This window comes from Trematomus bernacchii, unplaced genomic scaffold (genome assembly GCF_902827165.1).
Source record: "Trematomus bernacchii unplaced genomic scaffold, fTreBer1.1, whole genome shotgun sequence".
Taxonomy (NCBI): domain Eukaryota; kingdom Metazoa; phylum Chordata; class Actinopteri; order Perciformes; family Nototheniidae; genus Trematomus; species Trematomus bernacchii.
The window spans coordinates 1,810,790-1,831,577 of NW_022987709.1; the positions used below are offsets into that span (position 1 = coordinate 1,810,790).

At 40.3% G+C, this 20,788-nt stretch overlaps 1 protein-coding gene across 1 annotated transcript; it reads right to left on the minus strand.

Annotated features, from left to right (window-relative positions):
• Positions 1 to 3,756: 3,756 nt before the first annotated feature.
• Positions 3,757 to 20,226, minus strand: LOC117491069 (excitatory amino acid transporter 5-like). The gene is made up of 11 exons (XM_034140911.1): positions 19,966 to 20,226; positions 16,702 to 16,781; positions 13,542 to 13,757; positions 12,161 to 12,203; positions 11,873 to 12,080; positions 11,317 to 11,416; positions 8,947 to 9,180; positions 8,671 to 8,865; positions 6,061 to 6,195; positions 5,788 to 5,890; positions 3,757 to 3,918 (listed from the first exon to the last, which is right to left on the minus strand). Exons 1-11 carry the CDS (start codon positions 20,209 to 20,211, stop codon positions 3,757 to 3,759), a joined length of 1,722 nt encoding a protein of 573 aa, XP_033996802.1. The 5' UTR covers positions 20,212 to 20,226.
• Between the last annotated feature and the right edge of the window lie 562 nt (positions 20,227 to 20,788).

The following is a 20,788-nucleotide window of genomic DNA, read 5'->3' on the forward strand; positions in this document are numbered from 1 at the left end:
TCTCAGTGATTTGACTGTATTTCTTAACAATAAAGGTTCCATGTTGCTGTCGGACAGACAGATATAGACCAAGCTAGGCCAACCAGCTACAGCTTCATATTTAACATAAATGAATGAGACTGGTTTCAAACTTCTCATCTATCCCGCGTCAGAGAAGAGAATGGGTGTATTTCCCATAATAACCAACTTTTCTTTTAGTAAAAGGAACTGGATCATTTTACTGGGGTTTTGTAGTACCCTACACACCTTGAGACTAGCACCCTAAGCAAATACAATTAAGAATTCCTTTTCTGAACCTGCAGAGACTCTGCTCCGTTGTGTTGTCCTAGCTGCAACAAGGACCAGTGTTTTTTATTAAATCAACACTAATCTAAAATATATTTTGCATCATCTTATTTTGAAGTCAAAATGCAGTTGAAGGGAGAAACTACCAGCATCCAAAGCTAGAGGACCCCTCAGCAAACCAGGTCACTCCCTGTTGTTCCTCCGTCACTCATTAAATGGTCATTGTGACTTTAATCTGTGGTGGAGGATTAGCACGTTACCTGAGGCTGCGTGTCCCTCAGGGTTTCAGTCCTGTGCGGCTCACGCTGGCTTTACTAGATTAATAGCCCTAGGGAGGCGTGTGGTGCAGTGAGTTGTGCGTTGGTGTTCGGATCAGGGGGTCACAGGTTCAAACCCCACTGCAGTCAGCATGTCGTTGTGTGACACTTCAGCCCAAATTGCTCCCGAGGGGATTGCCCACAGTATTGAGTATGTAAGTCGCTTTGGATAAAAGCGTCTAACAAGTGACATGTAATGAAAATTAATAAGTTCTGTGAGTGCTTTATAAATATCAGCAGTAAAGCAGTCGTGAAGTGAAAATATGTTAGAAGGTTTTTTTTCCCTCAATGTGGAATAGATTATAGGAAATTCTGGTTTATTATTATTTATATTTGTCTTTCTATTATATTTCCATCAGTAATTCCAACATTGCACTAACAAAGTTCACTGCTTAAGCATGGGGACAAGGAGACAAAAAGGGGGTCATGAAATGAGCAGTCAAATCTTGCACACAACGTTTAGACATTTATGTTGTACATATTATTCAAATGAGCTACAAGGAGTTAATAGGGTATTAGAGGTGTTGGTAAGTGTATTTTGGAGTTGTGGAAAAAGCTGCTTAGCTGCTCATTTCTCCTTGCTTCTCGTCTTTTTGTGATGTGAACCACACCCTGCCTCCAGCTCTGTTTGTGAGACTGATTGATCTTCTCATCTGACTCCAACAAAGCCCGCAACTTCATGAAACCTCAGATTTTTCCCTTAAAGTAACACTCCAGCATTTAATAAATCCGTGTCTCTCTCTTTCCAGGAGTCAAAAGAGAAGAAAGATCCAACAAAAGACAAAAACATCACTTTCGACCAATCAGAAGCCCCTTTGTACCAGAGAATGGCCTCTATTTATATGTTATCACAAGAAAAGTTGCTGATAGAAGCTTGACAGAAATAGCCCTGAAAAATATAAAGGTGTAACAACAACAACTCCACATAGAATAACAAGAAAGGAACGCGTAAATACAAATAAACGGAACCCTAAACATCCTGCTTGATTGCGTGCAATCAAGCAGGAATCTCTATTTTTTGGAGTGCTGAGCATTCAGTTTTTTCGAGGTCAGCATTTTAATTTGAGAATATGCAAATTCTCAAATTCAGTCAACTTCAGCTTCAATGATGCAAGTTAAATGGGAACAATGTTGAATCCCACCTGAAGACACTCTATTTTAGGAGAAAGGTTTTGGCCCCTACACAGGCACATGATGGGACTCAACAGTGAACCTTTCATTCTGATAGTTCGTTGGTGTCGGTTTGGAGTGTCTGGGCCTTAAGTCACTTTCACTGTATGTAAGAGAGAATTAACTGTATTGGTATCAGTATATTTATTTTTGAATATAAACAAACAGCAATTACCCAAAGTCCAAAAACACATATCATATAAAAAACAAATAAAGTATGTACACGATGCAATTCGATGAAAACTGTGCTTTTGTAATAGTTGAACATTTTGCAGTTAGTCCGTGTGCATTGGCAGAGAAACATTGAGGTATGTGGAATCAAATGACAGAATGTCAACGGTTACATTAAGGCAGGTCTACGTTTTCATTGTTCTACATAAACAACACAGCTACTTAACGGTTAAAGGAGCACTTTATAAAAAATGTTTAAAAAAATGGTATGATTTATCGACATAACTACAAGTCATTTATTTATAACATAACTTAATTTCCCCTGACCAGCTTTTTAAATTTGAGTTTTTACACCTTTTTCTTACCTTCTAGGAACCACTGGTGTTTGTCAAACACATTGCCAGAAGTCACTCACAATCTCAGATGTAAGTAAACAATTTGAGGTAATACACACATTTAAGTAGTTAAGTAGTAACTGAACACAAACTAGCCTCGGTTAGATGCAACTGACTTTGGTACCAAGTCCCATAATCCCTACAGCACTTTGATTAAAAACAGGAGAAAAAGATAATGCACAGCGGCTTCAAGTGAAGCCAGTAAGAGCGCATGCCAGCATGCTGTCAATAAAAACAAGACGGAAGAAGAACAAGCTTGATTTGTAAGATGAAGAGCACTTGGATCCATTGGGCTGTCAGAATGAACAGATTACCCTTTAACACACAACCAGTCTAAACAGGCAGCAGTGAGCACCAGCCAGTCAAACACACAGAAAAGTCAAAGGGATGTAGGAAAGACAGAGATGATTCGAGATAAAACACAAACAAAAGTTCTAGGAGAGGGGTCCAAGCTGTTTAGCTTTCTCTTTTGGTCAACCTGCGAGTATTTTAAATTACATCCAATGTGATCTAACATGTTGTCTTAAACTATCACTCTCTCAACATAGAAGTGGATTTGTTCTGGCTTTAAAGTCTGAGTAGAGATGACAAGCAGGAAAAAGCTGTATCAAAGTTTTTTTTTGACCCCAAGTAAGATGACCCTCTGCAGTCCTTCACATAATAGTATGTGGATTTGTACAATAACGTTATAAGCTTCATTCTGTGGATTACTTTGCACAGATGAAGTGCTTTCAATAATGTTGTTGTGAAACCCTTATTAGCTGGGACGAGTGACCCTGTGATGGAAACTTATTTTGGCAGCTTGTATCAGCCATCTCCTTCTTTAGATCACTTCAAGGTGTGGAACTGGCATTCCATCTTCATTTTGTGTTAAACTAATAACTAAACTGACCTGAAAGTGATAGTACGTCACATTTCTGGCAGTACCCAAGAGCCATTAAGGTTTGAAACCAGTTCAGAAGGTTAACTGCAGCGTGTCCAGCTGCTACGTGGAGCTGTCAGACCTGAGGATGAGTGTGTAGGTGCTCCCAGGAGGGCTGTGTCTCTGATGCAGATCAGGCTCCTGTTCAGCTGTTCTTCAAAAGGAACCAGACAATTTGCTGGATTTCTCTTCTTGATATATATCAATCCCACCACTTTTTAAATTCAGGCTAGTTTGCCAGTTAGTGCTGATGGCTAGTTTCCATTAAAATGGCACCATGGTTCTTGTAGTGGAGCTTTTGTTCTCACTGTCATTAGGGAAAAAGCTCCAAATGACGCTCCAATCCACTTTTGGCCAAATAAACAACATTTCCTGTCACCTAAATTAAATTCAAAGCAGTTGGGGCTGCTCAGAAGAAGAGGTATCATGCTCTGTAACAACAAAGTCCGTCTCCTGTTCAGATGGCACAGTGAAATTTAACTCGGTGCGTCTCCAATCACACCTGACAGATGTTATAGTAAACGGTGTGTGCGTGCCTCTCGCCGACTGAGTCGCCCGTCGTATCAAACATACAGTCTTTGTGTGTGTGGATCTCTGTCATTGGCACTTCTACACTGTTATGAGCGTGAGGATTCTGCGTACCATAAGATGGCCCAGCCTGAAGAAAAAACACATTACATTTAGACATTAGATGCAAACTGTGAAGTGATCAAGACATTTTTTTTAAAGCATATGTCTGAAACAACAACAATGATGGACACATTTGTTGCCATAGCACACAGGTCAATGTGCCAGAAAGGATGTGATACACACACATGTCCCATCCAGTCGGAATGGGCTCCATGATAAAGGTGAGGAAATAGGTTAGTATACATAAAATATACATTTGCTACTATTGTTTGTATTTGAATTTACTGCTGCCAAAGGAAAGTAAACATGCTATTTGTACATATGTTCTACTCTGGTGTTTTCATTGTAGACTTTATTGCCAACTACTGGCTCAGCCTTCTTGTTTGAGAACGTGTTTGTGCCGAGACATTTTGTGAAATGAAGGTTGTGTGACATTTATTTTTCTAAATAAAGGGGGAAACTATCTGTTATAGAGAAAATGTCTGTATGATTCAGGCTAGAACAAGAGATTGCTGAGCATTAGAGGTGTTGGTAGATTGGACAGATACAGGCAAACCGCTACATTATTATTTTTGCCTCAAATTGCATTCCTTTGGCTAGGGGCTACATTAATAGTATAACAGATGAGCTAACTCACTTTGTGAGTTTATACAGTAATAAACAGTTCTGTGACTTAATGAATTCTTAGTTCTCAGTTGGTTATGAATGAACTTTTTCTGCCCAACAAAAGAGTGAAGCAGAGTGGGTGGAGCTTGACAAAGTCTAACAAGGATTTAAGATAAGAGTAAGGGATCTAATCTGTGTGGCTGAGAAAACACTGATGTAACTGTTTGTAACCCAACAGGTATAAATCCAGTTAAAGCTCAGAGTTGTAATCGACAGGTTTGTGTTTCCAATCAGAAGTTATAGAGAGTGATATTTGATTTGGGATTTTTAGTTGCCTCCAAAAGAGCAACATTTTTCTGTTGTTATTTAAGTTAAAGGTCACCTATTATGCACTTTTTGATGTCTTTTATAAATAAATATGTGTCCCCGGTGTGTAAGGAGACTCACAAAGTTTCCAAAAATACAACCCTCTCTCTTTTCCACCTTACCCAAATCTCTAAAAACGGGGCTGATCCAGATTTGCTGCGGTCATGACGACATTACTAAAATGTGGGCGGGCTTTACGTTGAACTCCTGGCAACGTCCCGCCCACCCAACCTATCGTCCTCTATCAGAAACAATGCGCGACGTGTTTTGGAAGTAATATGGTCTGTGTTTACATTAGCAAGCATCGCTAACACTCAGAGCTAACGCTGTACTGGAGAGAGTATGTGTAAAGAAGCCAGATGTAAAAGGTACTGACCTTGTGGTAAACCCGCGAGAGAGAAAGCGTTTGAGCTCCATACTGTTTCAGAAATAATGCTTGATGTGGTTTGGAACATGATATGGCGTTTAATCACGGAAGCGTTTAGCTGAGTTTCTGCTGGTAGACAGCCTTCTCTTCACAGAGCTCACTGCTTGCATGCGGACGCTCCAAAGGGGCGTGGCCAGCAGCAGCTCCAAGGGGGCGTGGCCAGCAACAGCTTGGTTACATTTAAAGGGCCAGACCCAGAATCTTAGTAACAGCGCTGAAATAGAGGGGTATGAGGCATGCTACAATGGGTGATCTGTTTGTTATTTTGAGCAAAACACTATAGAGACATGTTTTGTATAGATATGGCCCTATAATATATTGTTCAAATACAGTATAATAGGTGAGCTTTAAAGGTAAAACGTCTAAAAATATTTAATACATTACTTTAAAAGGTCAGAAAAGTAAGATTAAGTCAGAATAGTAAGATTAAGTTAATAGCCAACATACACAGAGTAAGATTTTCATAGATAAAATTACAGATGGTGTTTTATTTTTTACCTTTCCTGCTCCACTGAGGGGGAAATCTTTCCGACAGAGGTGGGCGATGATTCCCGCTGCCAGAGCGTCGCCCAGAACGTTGATCATGGTTCGAAACCTGTCACTGTAGAAACAGGTGTGATTAAAGGGAGACACTGTGAAACCTAAACTACTCTGGACGAGAGTCTCAGAGCAGTAATGGACATTTTTTTGACTCTATTCTACAATGTACCGTTAATAATACTGAAATGCTGAGACAGAGACCTTTCTACATAACCAGTACTGTAAACTCACAGAATCCAGTCGATGGCCACGATGAGTGTGATGTCATCTGGGGGCAGGCCTACTGATGTCAGTACAATCACCATGGTAACCAGACCAGCCTGAGGGATCCCTGCTGCACCGATGCTGGCAGCTGTGGCCGTGATGCTGCATGAGGACAACAGAAGTAAGAGTCAAATTTAACATGATATATTTATTTAACCTGTTAAGCACCAAGCCTGTTTTTCATGTTTCAGGCTCGAAAATGACATGCCCAAAACAAATGACTACAACTTAACTTCTAAAAGGGTTATATGAATACTTTCTTTTATCAAAGCAAGGTTACATCTGTGAGTTGGATGTAGAAGTGTCAGAATCAATATAGATGTTATTTATTTTAAAGAAAATTCAGATTTTACATAGTAAAAAACTGTAAATTATAGTGTCCGTCCAAAAATTATTTTTTACAGATAGTGAAAACTACCCTTGGATGATGGGTTAGTAGACTAAAAGCTTTAGGAATCCAAAGTACAACATATAATAAGTACCCTGTATCAAGATTGATGCAAAACAAGTGACATTTGACCTTTTTAGAGAGGTTTAGCCAAAACCACCCCACCTCTGAGGTGATTTGGGTGAAAATGTTTTTTTTTTCCATATCTCTGGCCCCCCTTGGTCGATTTGGATGGTTGACACCTCTTTCTGACCGTTAGAGCCAATAGAATCGAAGGGGGAGGCCCCCACACACACACGTTGTGAAGAGAAGAGGTGGAGGCTTCGCGCATGTCATTTTGGACCGATCTCTCGCTCTGACATTTGGAAACGAAAAAGCAGTTTTATTGCTTATGGATTATCAGAAATCATTTCAAAGAGGACACAGACACATTGGATGAACCTATGGATTAACTGCAGCATCGTTTTTTTATCGTTTTAATGCCATTGAAGACCAGTTTTGACCAAGGTAAGCCATGTTAGCGTTTCTAGCTACCTAGCTCCACATGTTATGATGTACGCTTTCGTTTATAGCGTCGCAAATGTTTATCACTGAGTGCTGAGGTGGGCACCCCCAGATTCAGTGTCTCCAGGAGATGCAAAACGAGGGGTTGGCTGTGCATCTAGGATAAGTAATAAGGGAGTTATGAGTGAGTTTAGGTGCAGTTTTAGGTTACATTTTTTCGCTCGTGGCTAAGTCAGAGGCTGAGTGTTGGCATTGTGGGGTTTTTTTGGAGAAAAAAAATTAAAAAGATCAGTTAGCTGAGTTTCTTCCCGTTACATGGATATAAAACATTCATAGTTTATTAAATATTAAGATTCCTTAGACGTTGTTTCCTGCAAATGACGCGTTTATCCGCCCGGTACCGGGGGGGCGGTGCGTAACAGGTTAAACTAAATGTATTGGCCTTTTCACAACTTAAAGTCCTTACTGAGTATCACATTTTTGTTGCATTGTATCGATTTGCTGTACAATCACATACATCACTGTATCATCAGCTTATGGAACCATTGTTGGAAATTTTTTAGGACTGAAGCATGATTTGTGCTATGCATACAAAGTAAAGTATAAGTTATAGTGGGAATCTCTTGCAGTAGACATATAATTAAAAACATTCACATAGTGTGTCCATTTGTTATAGATTCTTTCCATTTGGGAAATGAAGTCTAAACAAGTTCTTCAAGTTTCTCAGACAAACAATGTCTGTTGGTTTCATGGGCGTAGGAAGCATCCTCAATGTGGGTGGGACAATTTGACAGGGGGTATGGGCGGATGGTGGAACTCACCTCCTCTAGGGGGGTCCGGGGGGCATGCTCCCCCGGGAAGATTTTTTTTTAAAATATTGAAGTTAAAAGCATCAATCTGGTGCACTTTGAGAGCAACATTAGGAGATCTATGGATACATCTCTCAACACCCATATGAAACAGATTTACTTTTTCTTTATGCATATTTTACAAATCACTCCCCTTTTAAACTGTATTTTTGTGTTACTGTCCTATAGTATGAGTTGGAATTATTTCATACCCGTTATTCTCTTGTTTTTTATAACTATAATGATCATATAAAGGTGTGCCTTGGAAATACTTATTTACATAAATGATTACCAAACCGTTTGAGACCCACTACTTAGACTAAAGTGAACTATCTAAACCCTCAGAGAGTCCTTTACCTCACTGAGCTGCAGTTATCAGCCTCTCAGTCTGACAGGAGAGGACTCTCCCTCCACCTCTTTAATAACAGCGCCTTATATCCGGGTGCTAGTGGAGCACGCTAGTGAACTGTTAGCGCCGGAGCCTCGCAGCGGGGAAACTGTGGCGCGCATTATTTTACAACTAAAGACACAGCTACACAAAAAATGCAGCATGTGTGCGGCTCATGTGTACGGCTCTGAGAATCTGCCTTGGTACAAAGTAGCAGTGAAAACATGGGACGGAGTTTCATTGATTTGGGCATTCTCACAATAAGCAAGTGGAATGGATTTGATAATGAAGCACTGACACAGCGCTCTACAGAGAGTGGCGAGTGGATAGACCGATTCACGGACTTTCCACATAGTAAAAGTGGGGGGGGTCTAAACTAATCATTTTAAAAGGTGGGGGGGACTTGTCCCACCCTCATATAATGGCTGCGACGCCCATGGTTGGTTTACCTGATGGTGACCAACTGGCCGAAGTCCAGCTCATAGTCATTAACCTGAGCAATGAAGATGGCCGCCACAGCCTCGTACAGTGCCGTCCCATCCATGTTGATTGTAGCCCCCACGGGTAGGACGAAGCGAGCAATTTGTCGGTCCACATGGCAGTTTTCCAACAAACACTTCATGGTGATTGGAAGCGTGGCAGAGCTGAGAAGATACGACATTTAATGACAACCTTGAAAACATCCACAGACCGGCAGGTAAAGCAGGGCTGTCCTTGACTCTGACCTGGAGGAGGTTGCCAGGGCGATCACCATGGCCTGCAGCAGCCCGCGGATGTAGGTAAAGGGGTTCTTCTTGGTGAGGACAAAGTAGAAGAAAGGGAGGAGGATAAGTCCATGGACAAAGAGGCCAGCGAGCACGGTGATGCCATACCAGCCCAGCTTCTTCCCCAGCGTGCTTGGGTCTTGCATGTCCAGGATCTTACCCGCCACCAGGAAGACGATTCCAAATGGGAAGTACCTGAAGCAAACAAAACACTGATGATTTATCAGTTAGACTCTTTACAGTGGTGAAGCTAACCGTGTACAGTTGTCCAGAAGGTGACACTAAAGAAAACAACATGGACTCATTTACATCCAAAGAGGTTATCCTCTGGGGAGCAGGAATACATGGTGTTAATTTTATAGCAATGACATTTATCTATTACTTAATTCAAGTAGAAATTCTGGATTGATGGTGAAGTCATCAAGCAATCATCCTCGCGGGATCATGAGTATCTCAGATTTGATATATAAACATATACATGACTGCATGGGCTAAGTGTGGGTCACGGCGATCATTCTGATGTTAGGATAACTAGTCAGGCCCTCTGCCTCTGCCTAGCCTGCACTCACTCCTCCCCCCCTCTGTTTCTCTGTGTGTGTGTGTGTGTGTGTGTGTGTGTGTGTGTGTAAACAAACAACCACTCTCGGTGTGTAACTATATAAGATTGTGTCTATTAGTCACTATATAAGTTTTTTTTCTATTCCAATTCAAATGAGAATAAAATGTAAATTTCATTGTGCAACCCTGTGTTCTAAATTGACAAATAAATGAATAATTTATCAAAAAAAATAAGAAATTGAATTTTAGAATCCTATACTTTGCAGAAATGTGTCTTCACATCTATATAAAAGTCTAGCACTGTATTTATATCATGTTTAAGCTTGTAAGTCCGTTTTAATTACTATTGGATGTAGTGAAACAAGAAGACCGAATCTCAATAAATATTCTCTTAACTGTTCTGTTATTACTGAAATATGTTTCATCAGCTTTACAACTACAGCCGTTTATTCTCATCAGCTAACAGCCTCCAACAAACCTTCAAATCAAAGAGCAAAGTGTTTAGGAGCAAAAGATTAAACTAAACTAAACAGAACTAAACTGAACTAAACTGAACTAACTGAACTAAACTAAACTAAACTAAACTAAACTGAACTAAACTGAACTGAACAAAACTAAACTGAAGTGAACCTGCCCACCTGCCCACCTTCCCACCTGACCACCAGGTCAGATTCAAGAAAGCTAGTCTAGGATACCACGATGCTTCCCCGGGCGCCGTACATAATGGCAGCCCACTGCTCCTAACACTAGGATGGGTCAAATGCAGAGAAACCGTTTCGTTACATAGTACCTGTAATAATAAAATACATTTAATTGATGTAGCGCTTCTCATCTGCCAAGACAAATCTCGAAGCTGTACTACGTAATGACAATAAGTTCAATCTTCTTCTTCTTCTTCTTCTTCTTCTTCTTCTTCTTCTTCTTCTTCTTCTGTTTCTCCTGTCAGATTGCAGCAAGGTCAACAGGCTTTGGCTTGGTTGGGTGTCTGCAGTGGGACCGTTATTAAACAAATACTAACTAAAAACATTTAAATAACAAACTATAATTAATATTTTGAATAATGTTTCTTATTTAAAAGATGCTTTCACATCTGAAACAATGCCAAAAAGACACATCTTGGCCTAACAGGAGGATCATTGGTCTGCAACATAATCTGCACTTTTTTATTCTAATCTATTCTGCTCCATTTCTTCTTGCACTATTTTGTTATTGTTTGATGTCCTATGTTGCATTGTTGGAGGAGCCTGGGACTTGAGATTTTCATTGCCATTACTAAACTACAAAAAAATATGTTCTTACCGAATGGTCACTACAATTCACTTCATGATGATTGACCAAATTATACTTCCTGTTGTATCAGTGCAAGTGTTACCATGGTTACCAAAAGCCAACATTCTGAAAAATATGTATAAATGTATTCATCTATTTCCTGCTGGTGCAGTGGCCCAATCAACCCTAATAATATCACCTCCACCTCCAAATCAGAGAGCAAAGCGTTCAGCATGCGAAGCTGAATATTTGCAGTGACTGTACTGTAGCTTAGAAGTGACACAAATATAGGAAGTGTGTCTGTCTGTTCAGTATTCAGGTCGTTGAGCTTTGTGGGCTCTGCGGATGTTTTTAATCTGCTCAGGTGCCACAGCAGTAAGTTGTCACCACCTGCACGCTTTCCCCCCCGACCAGTCACTAGGTCAGATTGGCAGAAGCCCTCCTCTGTGTCACAGATTCTGTAAGTACTGTGCGTAGTGCGTACGTTCAAAGTATTCTTCTCACCACACAGCAGCGTTGATGATCTTCATGACACACTCGTTGATACACTGGCAGACGTTGACCAGTGGAGCTCCTCGCTCCCCCATCCTGCCCAGCAACAAGCCTGCAACATACCGTTTACACATCTTTATAGGGAGAACCAACTGCACTCTAAGTTGTGCAGGATGATAAATGTAAACTAGGAATCCAAGGGTTTATGGGTTAAAAAACGAAGATAAATTGTCTAAACTAATGCCAAAACGCCCTCAAATGGAATGAAATGCTTTATGGTTGTAGAAAGAATTGTGTTTGGAGTGAAATCATGCAACACCGTGAGGACAAAGACTAAATGGTTTGAATCTTTTGACTGTTATTTTTTGGGGAAATAGAGTTTTTATTCCTGCCAATCAATGTAACAGCTCAAACTTTTAAACATTAATGTGAAGAAAGTTCAATTAAAGAACTTAAACATCTGATATGTTTCACACCAATGATAAATGACAGAAAACTGAATCATAAAAACTGAAGAGCAGAAAACCTCAGGACTTAATAACATAGTTTTCTGCTTCAGTCTGCTCACCCATGGTGGCGGAGAAGATGACGATGCCCAGGACGTTCATCTGTTGGCTGGTGCCAGGACTCGTTTTGTACGTGACATCTGGAGGCGGGGTCAGCTCAAGGTACACTGTCCGACCTTTAGGGTCATTCTCATCTGGGAAGACGTAGACGAAGTTGGGCTGCACGGTTCTGGTTGGGACTTTGAGGATGGGAATCAGGTCCGTTTTGTACTGAAGGAACACAGTAGGGTTAGTCACAGCAAGTGTAAAAGGTATTGCACTTTAATTCTGAGTTCTGGGGGTTGTGTTACCTGCTGAAACGTGGCCTCAATCAGATTAGAGGGAACCATGTTCCTGTTGAGTAACCAAGACACATGGATTGTTATTTACCTTTCATACAAAGAATATATGACTGGAGACTAAGAAAGAAGCTGCTTTATATTTTGCACTACTGACTGCCTTCTACACCTCTACCACAGATGAGCAACAATGACTTTGAAAAATGAAAAACACTCAAACTAATCAGGGAGGACCAGTGTTACGATCAGCTGACCTTCAGCAGGATGAAGACTCGGCCAAGAGTCGGCCAACATGCCGCAGCAGAGATCATTGCAATGCACCACTGCTGACTCGACTAATCTGTCACTCATCCCCGCAGGATTACTAAAAATACACTAATCAGCCCTAGCTGTAATCGGATTGATGTGTGTTGGTGTGCTTTCTACTATTTGTAAGAGTGAAGTCTTCAAATGTCTTGTTTTGTCGGACCAACGGGCTAAAAACACAAAGAGATTCTGCTTATTAAGATAATAAAATGTCTGAGACATTTTGAGAATGATTGGCAGTTTGTGGCACCATCATTGACTTATATAATCAACAACTAATGATCCAAGTGAACTAAACCTCCTCTCGAGCTTTGCAGTGAAAAACAACAAAGGGTGCACAATACTTCCTTTTTGTATTTGTCATCGCGATGTCTACTTGCACAATAAACATATAGTGATTTCTAACATTTTGGAATATGCATTCACTTTTTTTTATTTGCTCCTTTATGATACTGTTCTATCTCAAAAACACAATCCTATATATTTTTTTTATCATACATTTTATATATGTCAACATGAACACATTTTCATGATTATTTTATATTAATGTAAAGAAGCATTGACAAAACAGTATACTGTATTTAAAATCCTCTTTGGATCAATAAGAATATCTGACATGACTTGTTTTCTCACAATACATGTCAGCCGCAAGAAGCTAAATAAAACCTTTCCAGTCAATCTTTCAACAACAACAACTTTGTGTCCCATTCCATCAAAATGACAAAGGAACATATCTGAGACCGAATTCAAACTACTATCAAAACCACGGATGGACGAAGTATTTAGATTCCTTAACTAAAGTAAAAGTACCGAGACATTGGTGTGAAAATGCTCCATTGCAAATTAAAGTCCTACATTCAATATCTCCCTCAAAAGTACAGAAGTATTGTCAGCAAAATGTTCTAGTATTGAAAGTAGGAGTACTCATTTTCCAGAAAAAGGGTTAGGGTTAGGATCCATCAGCATATAGAGTAACAACTTGTGACCTGATTGAACTTCCCCACTCTGTAGCTCTTATCTGTTAGCATATACCAAAACATAACGAGAGAATGTTTTACATCCTCCTTTGACCTCTGACCCTTCTCACCGGATGAGGTCGATCAAGGCGTCGGCCGAGGTCATCACGGGCCCTCCCCCCAGCCGGTGGCTCTCCATGTCCGTTCCCACGCCGGGTTTGATGATGATGACGAGCACGATGCCGACCACCACGGCGATGAAGGTGGTCCACAGGTAGTAGGTGACCGTCAGGACCCCCATCCTGCAGCACGCCTTGGACTCCATGGAGGAGAGACCTGACATCAAACTGACAGACAGACAGACAGACAGACAGAGAGAGACAGACAGACAGACAGACAGACAGACAGACAGACAGACAGACAGACAGACAGACAGACAGACAGACAGGCAGAGAGAGAGAGAGACAGACACAGACAGACAGACAGACAGACAGACAGACAGACAGACAGACAGACAGACAGACAGACAGGCAGAGAGAGAGAGACAGACAGGCAGAGAGAGAGAGACAGACAGACACAGACAGACAGACAGACAGACAGACAGACAGACACACACACAGAAAGACAGACACATACATGTTGATTTAAAGCAGGGGTCTCCAACACGTCGATCGCGAGCTACCGGTAGCTCGCAATCCCTCAATAAGTAGCTCGCCAAGCAAGTCCAAAATGTAAAAAATACACCAAAAATAAAGGAAATGTAATTAAATGAATCTACCCTATGCATAAACGAAACCTCAATCATAGCGAACTTTATCTACTTACTACAACTCTATATCTATCTAACACCCCTCCTCCCCCCACCCCCCACAATGAATATCGACCAATCACGTTCTTGCTTGATTTGCGGGACCAGCGTTGCAGTCTGGAAGAAAAGCAATGTGGAGCGGCACCTCATCACTTCATAAGGAGTTTAACCTTTCCTTCTGGCAGAATCTACACAACACATCAGCCCCATTGAACAGCCTCATGCCAGCCTATACAACACATGAGGGGCAGAGCTTTACTGTGTGTGTGTTGCAACTTGCATATTTATTGCACTTGACGCACACACACGCATGGCGTAATTTCCACTGGGGACAGTCCCCCCCACTTTTCGAAATTCCGTTTGTGTCCCCCCACTTTACAAATATGTTTATTTTATTTTTTTAACGCAAGCCGTCATCGCCACGGAGGAGCACACAGTCTCTGTGAGCGAGAGAGACAGAGAGAGAGACAGAGAGAGAGAGAGAGAAAGACAGAGAGAGAGAGGGGGAGAGAGAGAGCACACCTTTATCTATTTAATATAGTTGTAACAAATAAAGTAAGAAATCATTCCAATGTGTACTATATTGTATTTAAAAGGGGAGTGATTAGTAAAACATGCATACATAAAAAGAAAGAATGCTAACTAGGTAACATAAGATAAGAATGAACTAAAGATGTTTGGATTATTGAAAAGTATACAGCTCCCTTTCATCTGAGAGATGTATCCATCAATTCATGTTGTGCTCAAAGTGCACCAGATTGATGCATTTCACTTCAACATTTAAAAAAACATCTTCCCGGGGGTGCATGCCCCCGGACCCCCCTAGAGGAGGTGAGGACCCCCCTAGAGGAGGTGAGGACCCCCCTAGAGGAGGTGAGGTCCACCCGAAATAAAGCAGTGAATGTGTTAAATGTGCTAAATATATACACTGCAAAAAACAATAAAAAGAGGAGTAAAAGTAGCTCCCGACTTGTTTTATTTTTTGAAAGTAGCTCTCATCCTAAAAAAGGTTGGAGACCCCTGATTTAAAGGAACATGTGTTGCTTTCATCTGCAGGACAGAGATAGTGTAGCACAAAGACTGTAAGCAGGGGGGACTATTGGATTATTGGGGATTCTCCTGACCTGGAATCTAGCACCAAGGTGAACATTATAACATGTCCAATGCAACAACACTTTGGTATCGTCCTGACCTTGAAACTCCTTAACTTTCTGAGTATGTGGTGTTGTAGTTCCCAGGTGAAGGAAACAGGTTGGAGGTTTATTCAGATAAGCAGCACAAATACCTTTATTTGATGTTTTATTGTTTTATTTATATGTTAAATTCAAATGAGGGCTGTTAGGGTTAACCCTAACCCGGACCCTAACCCTGTGGAGGAACAATGCTCAGACATCAAAATACTTGCAGCAGATGTGCAAAAGTAACACAATAATGTTAAACATGTAAAAATAAACGCTCTCCTACGAATAGATGTGTTTAAATGGCCTTAATAAATATTTGTGTACGTGTATAAAGGCCCGGACACACCAAGCTGACAACAAAGAACTGACACAGACGGACCCTGACTGTTGCGTCACCTCGCGTCTCTGCGTCTCGGCCATGTGTCGCACTGGAACACACCGCAAAGACTTCAGCCGACGGCCAAGAAGCACGTACGAACTGCGCATGCGTGAGTGGCAATAACTCTCCTTACCAGCAGGCGGCGGTAGTGTGTATTCGTCATTCAAAAGAGGCAACAAATGGAAGACAGACTGCGTGATACACAGAGAGAAGAAGAACAGACTGCGTGATACAAACAAACAACAAATAGCGTGTGCGTTCCATTTTCACTCTACAGCGAGAAGCTCATGGGGCTTTCCCCAACCTGTGTCGAGAGCTGGAGTTAAATGAAATTTAAATTAAATACATTTTGTTTGGGTCCCTCACTTCCGTTTCGCTTCTCATGCACTGATTCGCTAAGCTGAACAGCCAATCAGAGTGATTTCTTTGGCCGACTGCCTTTGGCCGACAGCCTTTGGCCGACTGGTTTTCGGCCGAAAAGGTGTCGGCACGGCTGAAAAGACACAACGGTGCGGGACACACCAATCTGAGTAGGGCGTGTCGGCGCTCATCGACGGCCTGACGCCCATCGACGGCCAAAATCGGCTTGGTGTGTCCGGGCCTTAAGAAACGTCTATAAATCAGTACACTTTGGTAACATTTACTGTGTGTAAAGCTCTTTTTCAGTTCATTACATCTCTGCAGACACTCTGTGTTTTCTCTTTGGCTAAATGTTATCTATCCCATCTGTGAAAGGGTCTGACGAAGGGCTACTGGAGCACAGAACAGTCTGGAAACCTCATCAGTAGTGGAAAGTGAAATGTCCATGTTCTTTTTACTCTCAAGACTTTTCTCCTAAGATTTGTCTCCCTTATCTTTTTTTCCATTACTATTTCAACAATATAATATGTGTACTGGTGTGTGAGTAATATATTCGAAGCTACCTGGATGTGATGAGAGGAAGGATGAGCATCTTCAGCATCCTCATCAGCAGCTCTCCAGGAAAAGAGAAGTAGATCTTCGCCTGTCATGATCAAACACATCACCATCAAACATTTCTAAATCAAAGCATGCTTTTTGTCAATGCTTGTTGAATAATAAATACAGTAGCGTGCTTCATAGAGTGATATCTCTCCCGCCTGTGATGCAGCTTCCAACAGATCAATCTGTGCTGCGCAGTAACAGCAGATGCTCACAAACACATAACTGTTCTCATGGACACAGTTTCTGAATATAGCTCTTTATATTTCAGACTCAAAGGATTGTTCAACGTATATATATAAAGCACCAAAGCCATATTAAAAATATAAAAGAAAAACATGAATAGCTATTTATTTACATCATAGGCCTTTAAATAAAATAAGAACTGAATTTAAATGTTGTTGTTGGTGGGGTATATTGACTCATGACGGGGGTCCTGCAGGCTGTGGGGGTCCCTCAGAGCCTGCACCCTGAATAAAACCCTGGAGCTACACACAGATCCGCACACTGCCCATCTTAGGAGTTTAGAGGAAGTCACATGACCACAGCGAATTAAGAGATCAGTTATTTTTCACTCATTAATAAAAAACATTTATGTTTAGTATTTTGAATAAATTCTCACATTCTTGTACAAATATTAACACAAAGATTAAGATTGTGATTTCACAACTCCCCTCACATGACTGCACATCATATTTCTTTATATAGATGATATATATATACTTTATTGATCCCAATTTGGGAAATTCTTTCATTACCGAAGAAGTGTGTTCAGACATTAAAATACAAATACTTAAAAAGTGGAATAGAGAATTAACAATTAAAAATAAAATGAAAATGAAAAGTAGTACCGTATATAAAATAGAATCAACTGGCTTCATACAGAGAGAGATCCAGAAGAAGACGTTACAAAACGAGTTATTCATGTGGTAAACAATTGTAGTTGAGCATCAGAAGTTGTGAATATGGTTTGAGGTTTCTAGTAATGCCTAACGAATGTAAAATATCTTAGTAATAATAATAATAATAATAATAATAATAATAATAATAATAATGGGTTCCATTTATAAAGCACTTCATATTCGAATTCAAATCCCGAAGTGCTACAAGCAGTGAGCATGAACAGTACTATATAATAATAATATAATAGTACTTCTTCTACCTCTGAAACATAATATCATGTTTTAAAGAAAGCTCTGATTTGGTGCTTTTTCTAAAGACTCTGGATCAAAGCATGTGACCTCCACATAAACCGAAAATAGCTTTCAGGAAGCTCCTCCAAAACAGATTCACATTTGAAATGAAATGTTGTCCAGCAGGGACCAGGGACTCTCAACTTGTTGAACTGGGACCACGTTTGCAAAATGACAGGAGGCTGGGGCCAGTTAATGAACGCATATTGGATTCTTTAGGGGATCCTCCTGTGCCACTTATTTTTGTTGTTGATAAACGAGCTATATTCCTCTGTTTGGATTGTTTTTACACCCTGGCACCTAATTTACTTTCAAAGTACAGCTGTAGTAAATTCAATTGTGAATGAATTCATTTCCAAAGTGAAAAGGAGAATGGCCGTGCTGCAACCTATACCGCAAATCAGATTTGTATCACTGCCTTAGACTCTAAGTGATCATGTGACCTCCATGTTTGTGTCTCTACACAGCCGCTGCTGAGACAGATACATTGTTCCTGGAAAGACAGTTCCCAGTGAAACTGCACTATTTATAACTTGCAGTTATAATACATTGTATGCTATTTAAAGGACTAGTCTTTTGCACATGAGTTGTACCTATTATCTGTTTTTATAAAACTGTCCAAACAGCAATATTTTCTATGCTATTCTGTCTATAGAATTTGAATGTATTTATTTAAGAAGTGTAAATGTGCCAGATTTAGCCATAGAGGCTAATTTTCATCTGCAGTCTCTTGCAGGTTGATGACTTTAAAAGAACATAAGTAAAAACACAAAATTAAAACACATAAGCACTTTATACTGTCTTTATTTATACCTGTTTTAAAGTGTATTACATTTCTATACTGCTGATTATAATGTGTATACCTATACTCTGTGTAAATACTTCAGTTTGTTAATATCTGTCAATGTATATATATTTATATGATACTAGACATCATTGCAATTTACTGCTTCTTTTGTACTTCTGGTTAGATGCTTACTGCTTATTGTTGTCTTGTACTTGTACTCTGCGCAATGACAATAAAGTTTAATCTTATTATATTAATATAGAAAGTCTGTTAAATGTATCATTACTTGATTTTTTTGTACTGGTTTTAGAGCCGCAACTACACGTCGTCTTATCACACAACTTGTTTTTCTATTGCAATTATTATTCATTTCTTTTTATCAAAAGCCAAATGGTAAGTACAAGGTGACGTCGTAATGCTCTCCAACAACATGTGGGATATCAGAGAAGCAGTGGGTGAATTTAAAGAGGACTTTATATTTATACTCATTGTGTGAATCCTTGAGCTCTGAAAAACATGCTGAATGCATTTTAGAACATTTACAAAGCCCCCCTTTTCATATTTAGATCCCTGCTTAGGCTTGAGCTTGACTGGACAATTTACACAAAAAAAATCTGTTAAGAAATATAAAGTTGTGGTTATGTTATGTTATGTTCTTCTAAGCTAAAAACAAGTTAATATTTTATTTTATTAAACTGAACGTTTAGCTAACCTGAATTAAACCGTTTAAGCTACTAACATGTGCAGTAAGCCAACTTTAAATATTAACTGTTTAAATTGCTAACCAATTTTTTTTATTTAGCCAGTAAACTAATTGTCATCCATCAGGGAAACCTGACCAAAAGCATCGAAGCATTAGCTCATAGTGTAGCAACAGGACCGGGGAAGCTAATCACACATTAGCAGTTTCAGCTGCTTCATTTAAAGGTTAAAAGTGTGCAGCTGCTAAGCATACTTTTTAGCTCGGTCTTAAAAAATGTAGCTATTAACAAACTGCAGACTTACTGAAACTTGCTTCTATAATAAAACGAGCTAATTTGAGTTAATAAAAACTATTTAACAACCTCAACCTTTAAGCAAACAAAAATGTAAGGGTTCAGGTTTTGAGAAGGAGTCACTGTCAAACCTTCATGTTGTGTGATAAAACTTAAAATAAAAATAATTGAACAACCATATAAAGTTAAAATTAAAAATGTATATTAATAAGGGAGGTGCAGACACGGCTCCCGCCCAGCCTGCGGTCCTACCTGTGTGGACAGCTGGGTTCCCCTCAGCAGGAAGCCCATGGTGCAGCCGCCGACCACGGCCACCACCGACAGCGTCAGCAGCCCGTTCCTCAACAGGAAATCCTTCACGGCATTTAGGAGGTTCAGCGGTTTCTTGAGGCCAGTCTTCACCCGGTCCCCCATCGTCCTTCCCGCGTCTCCCGTAACGTACGTGCTGTGGTCGGAGCGCGCCTCCTCCTCCGCATTGGGTAAAAGAAGCTCCTCCATGCTGTCCAAGGTTTCCGTCGGTTCCGTGTTTGTGGACGCCTGGCAGCGTGTCAAACCTGTGAGAGCCAAAGAATAGCTGACCTCTTCCGCGGAGGATTAGATGATCCTGATCAGAGCCTTGAGGCTGCGGGCTGCGGGCAGATTTACAGCCGCTAAGAGGCTTAAGAGGGGAACAGCTCACGGCTTAAACATATTATTATTATAGTAAAAGGGCTCGCTTTGGCAAAAACCTGATCCATACAGGCAGCCTTAAATAATAACAAGTAACCATCATGTGTGGTGCTATCTGTAGATGTCTGTCTTATTTTTTGTTGATTTCATATTGTTTTCACAAAGCTGTGGAAATGAATTTCTCCCTGGGGACAATGAATCTAAACTAAACTAATTTAATATTCAATCCCACACTTGGCGATTGAGAACATACATTCGTAAATTACCTCTTTAAAGCACTTTTGTTGTAATACTATGGATTTAGTTGACACTACGAGCCGAGTTTCTTTTTTCCAATATTTCGCGGGCAGTTACATTGAATTAGAAGTAGAAGAAGAAGAAGATGTTTTGATTTTTAAAACACTTT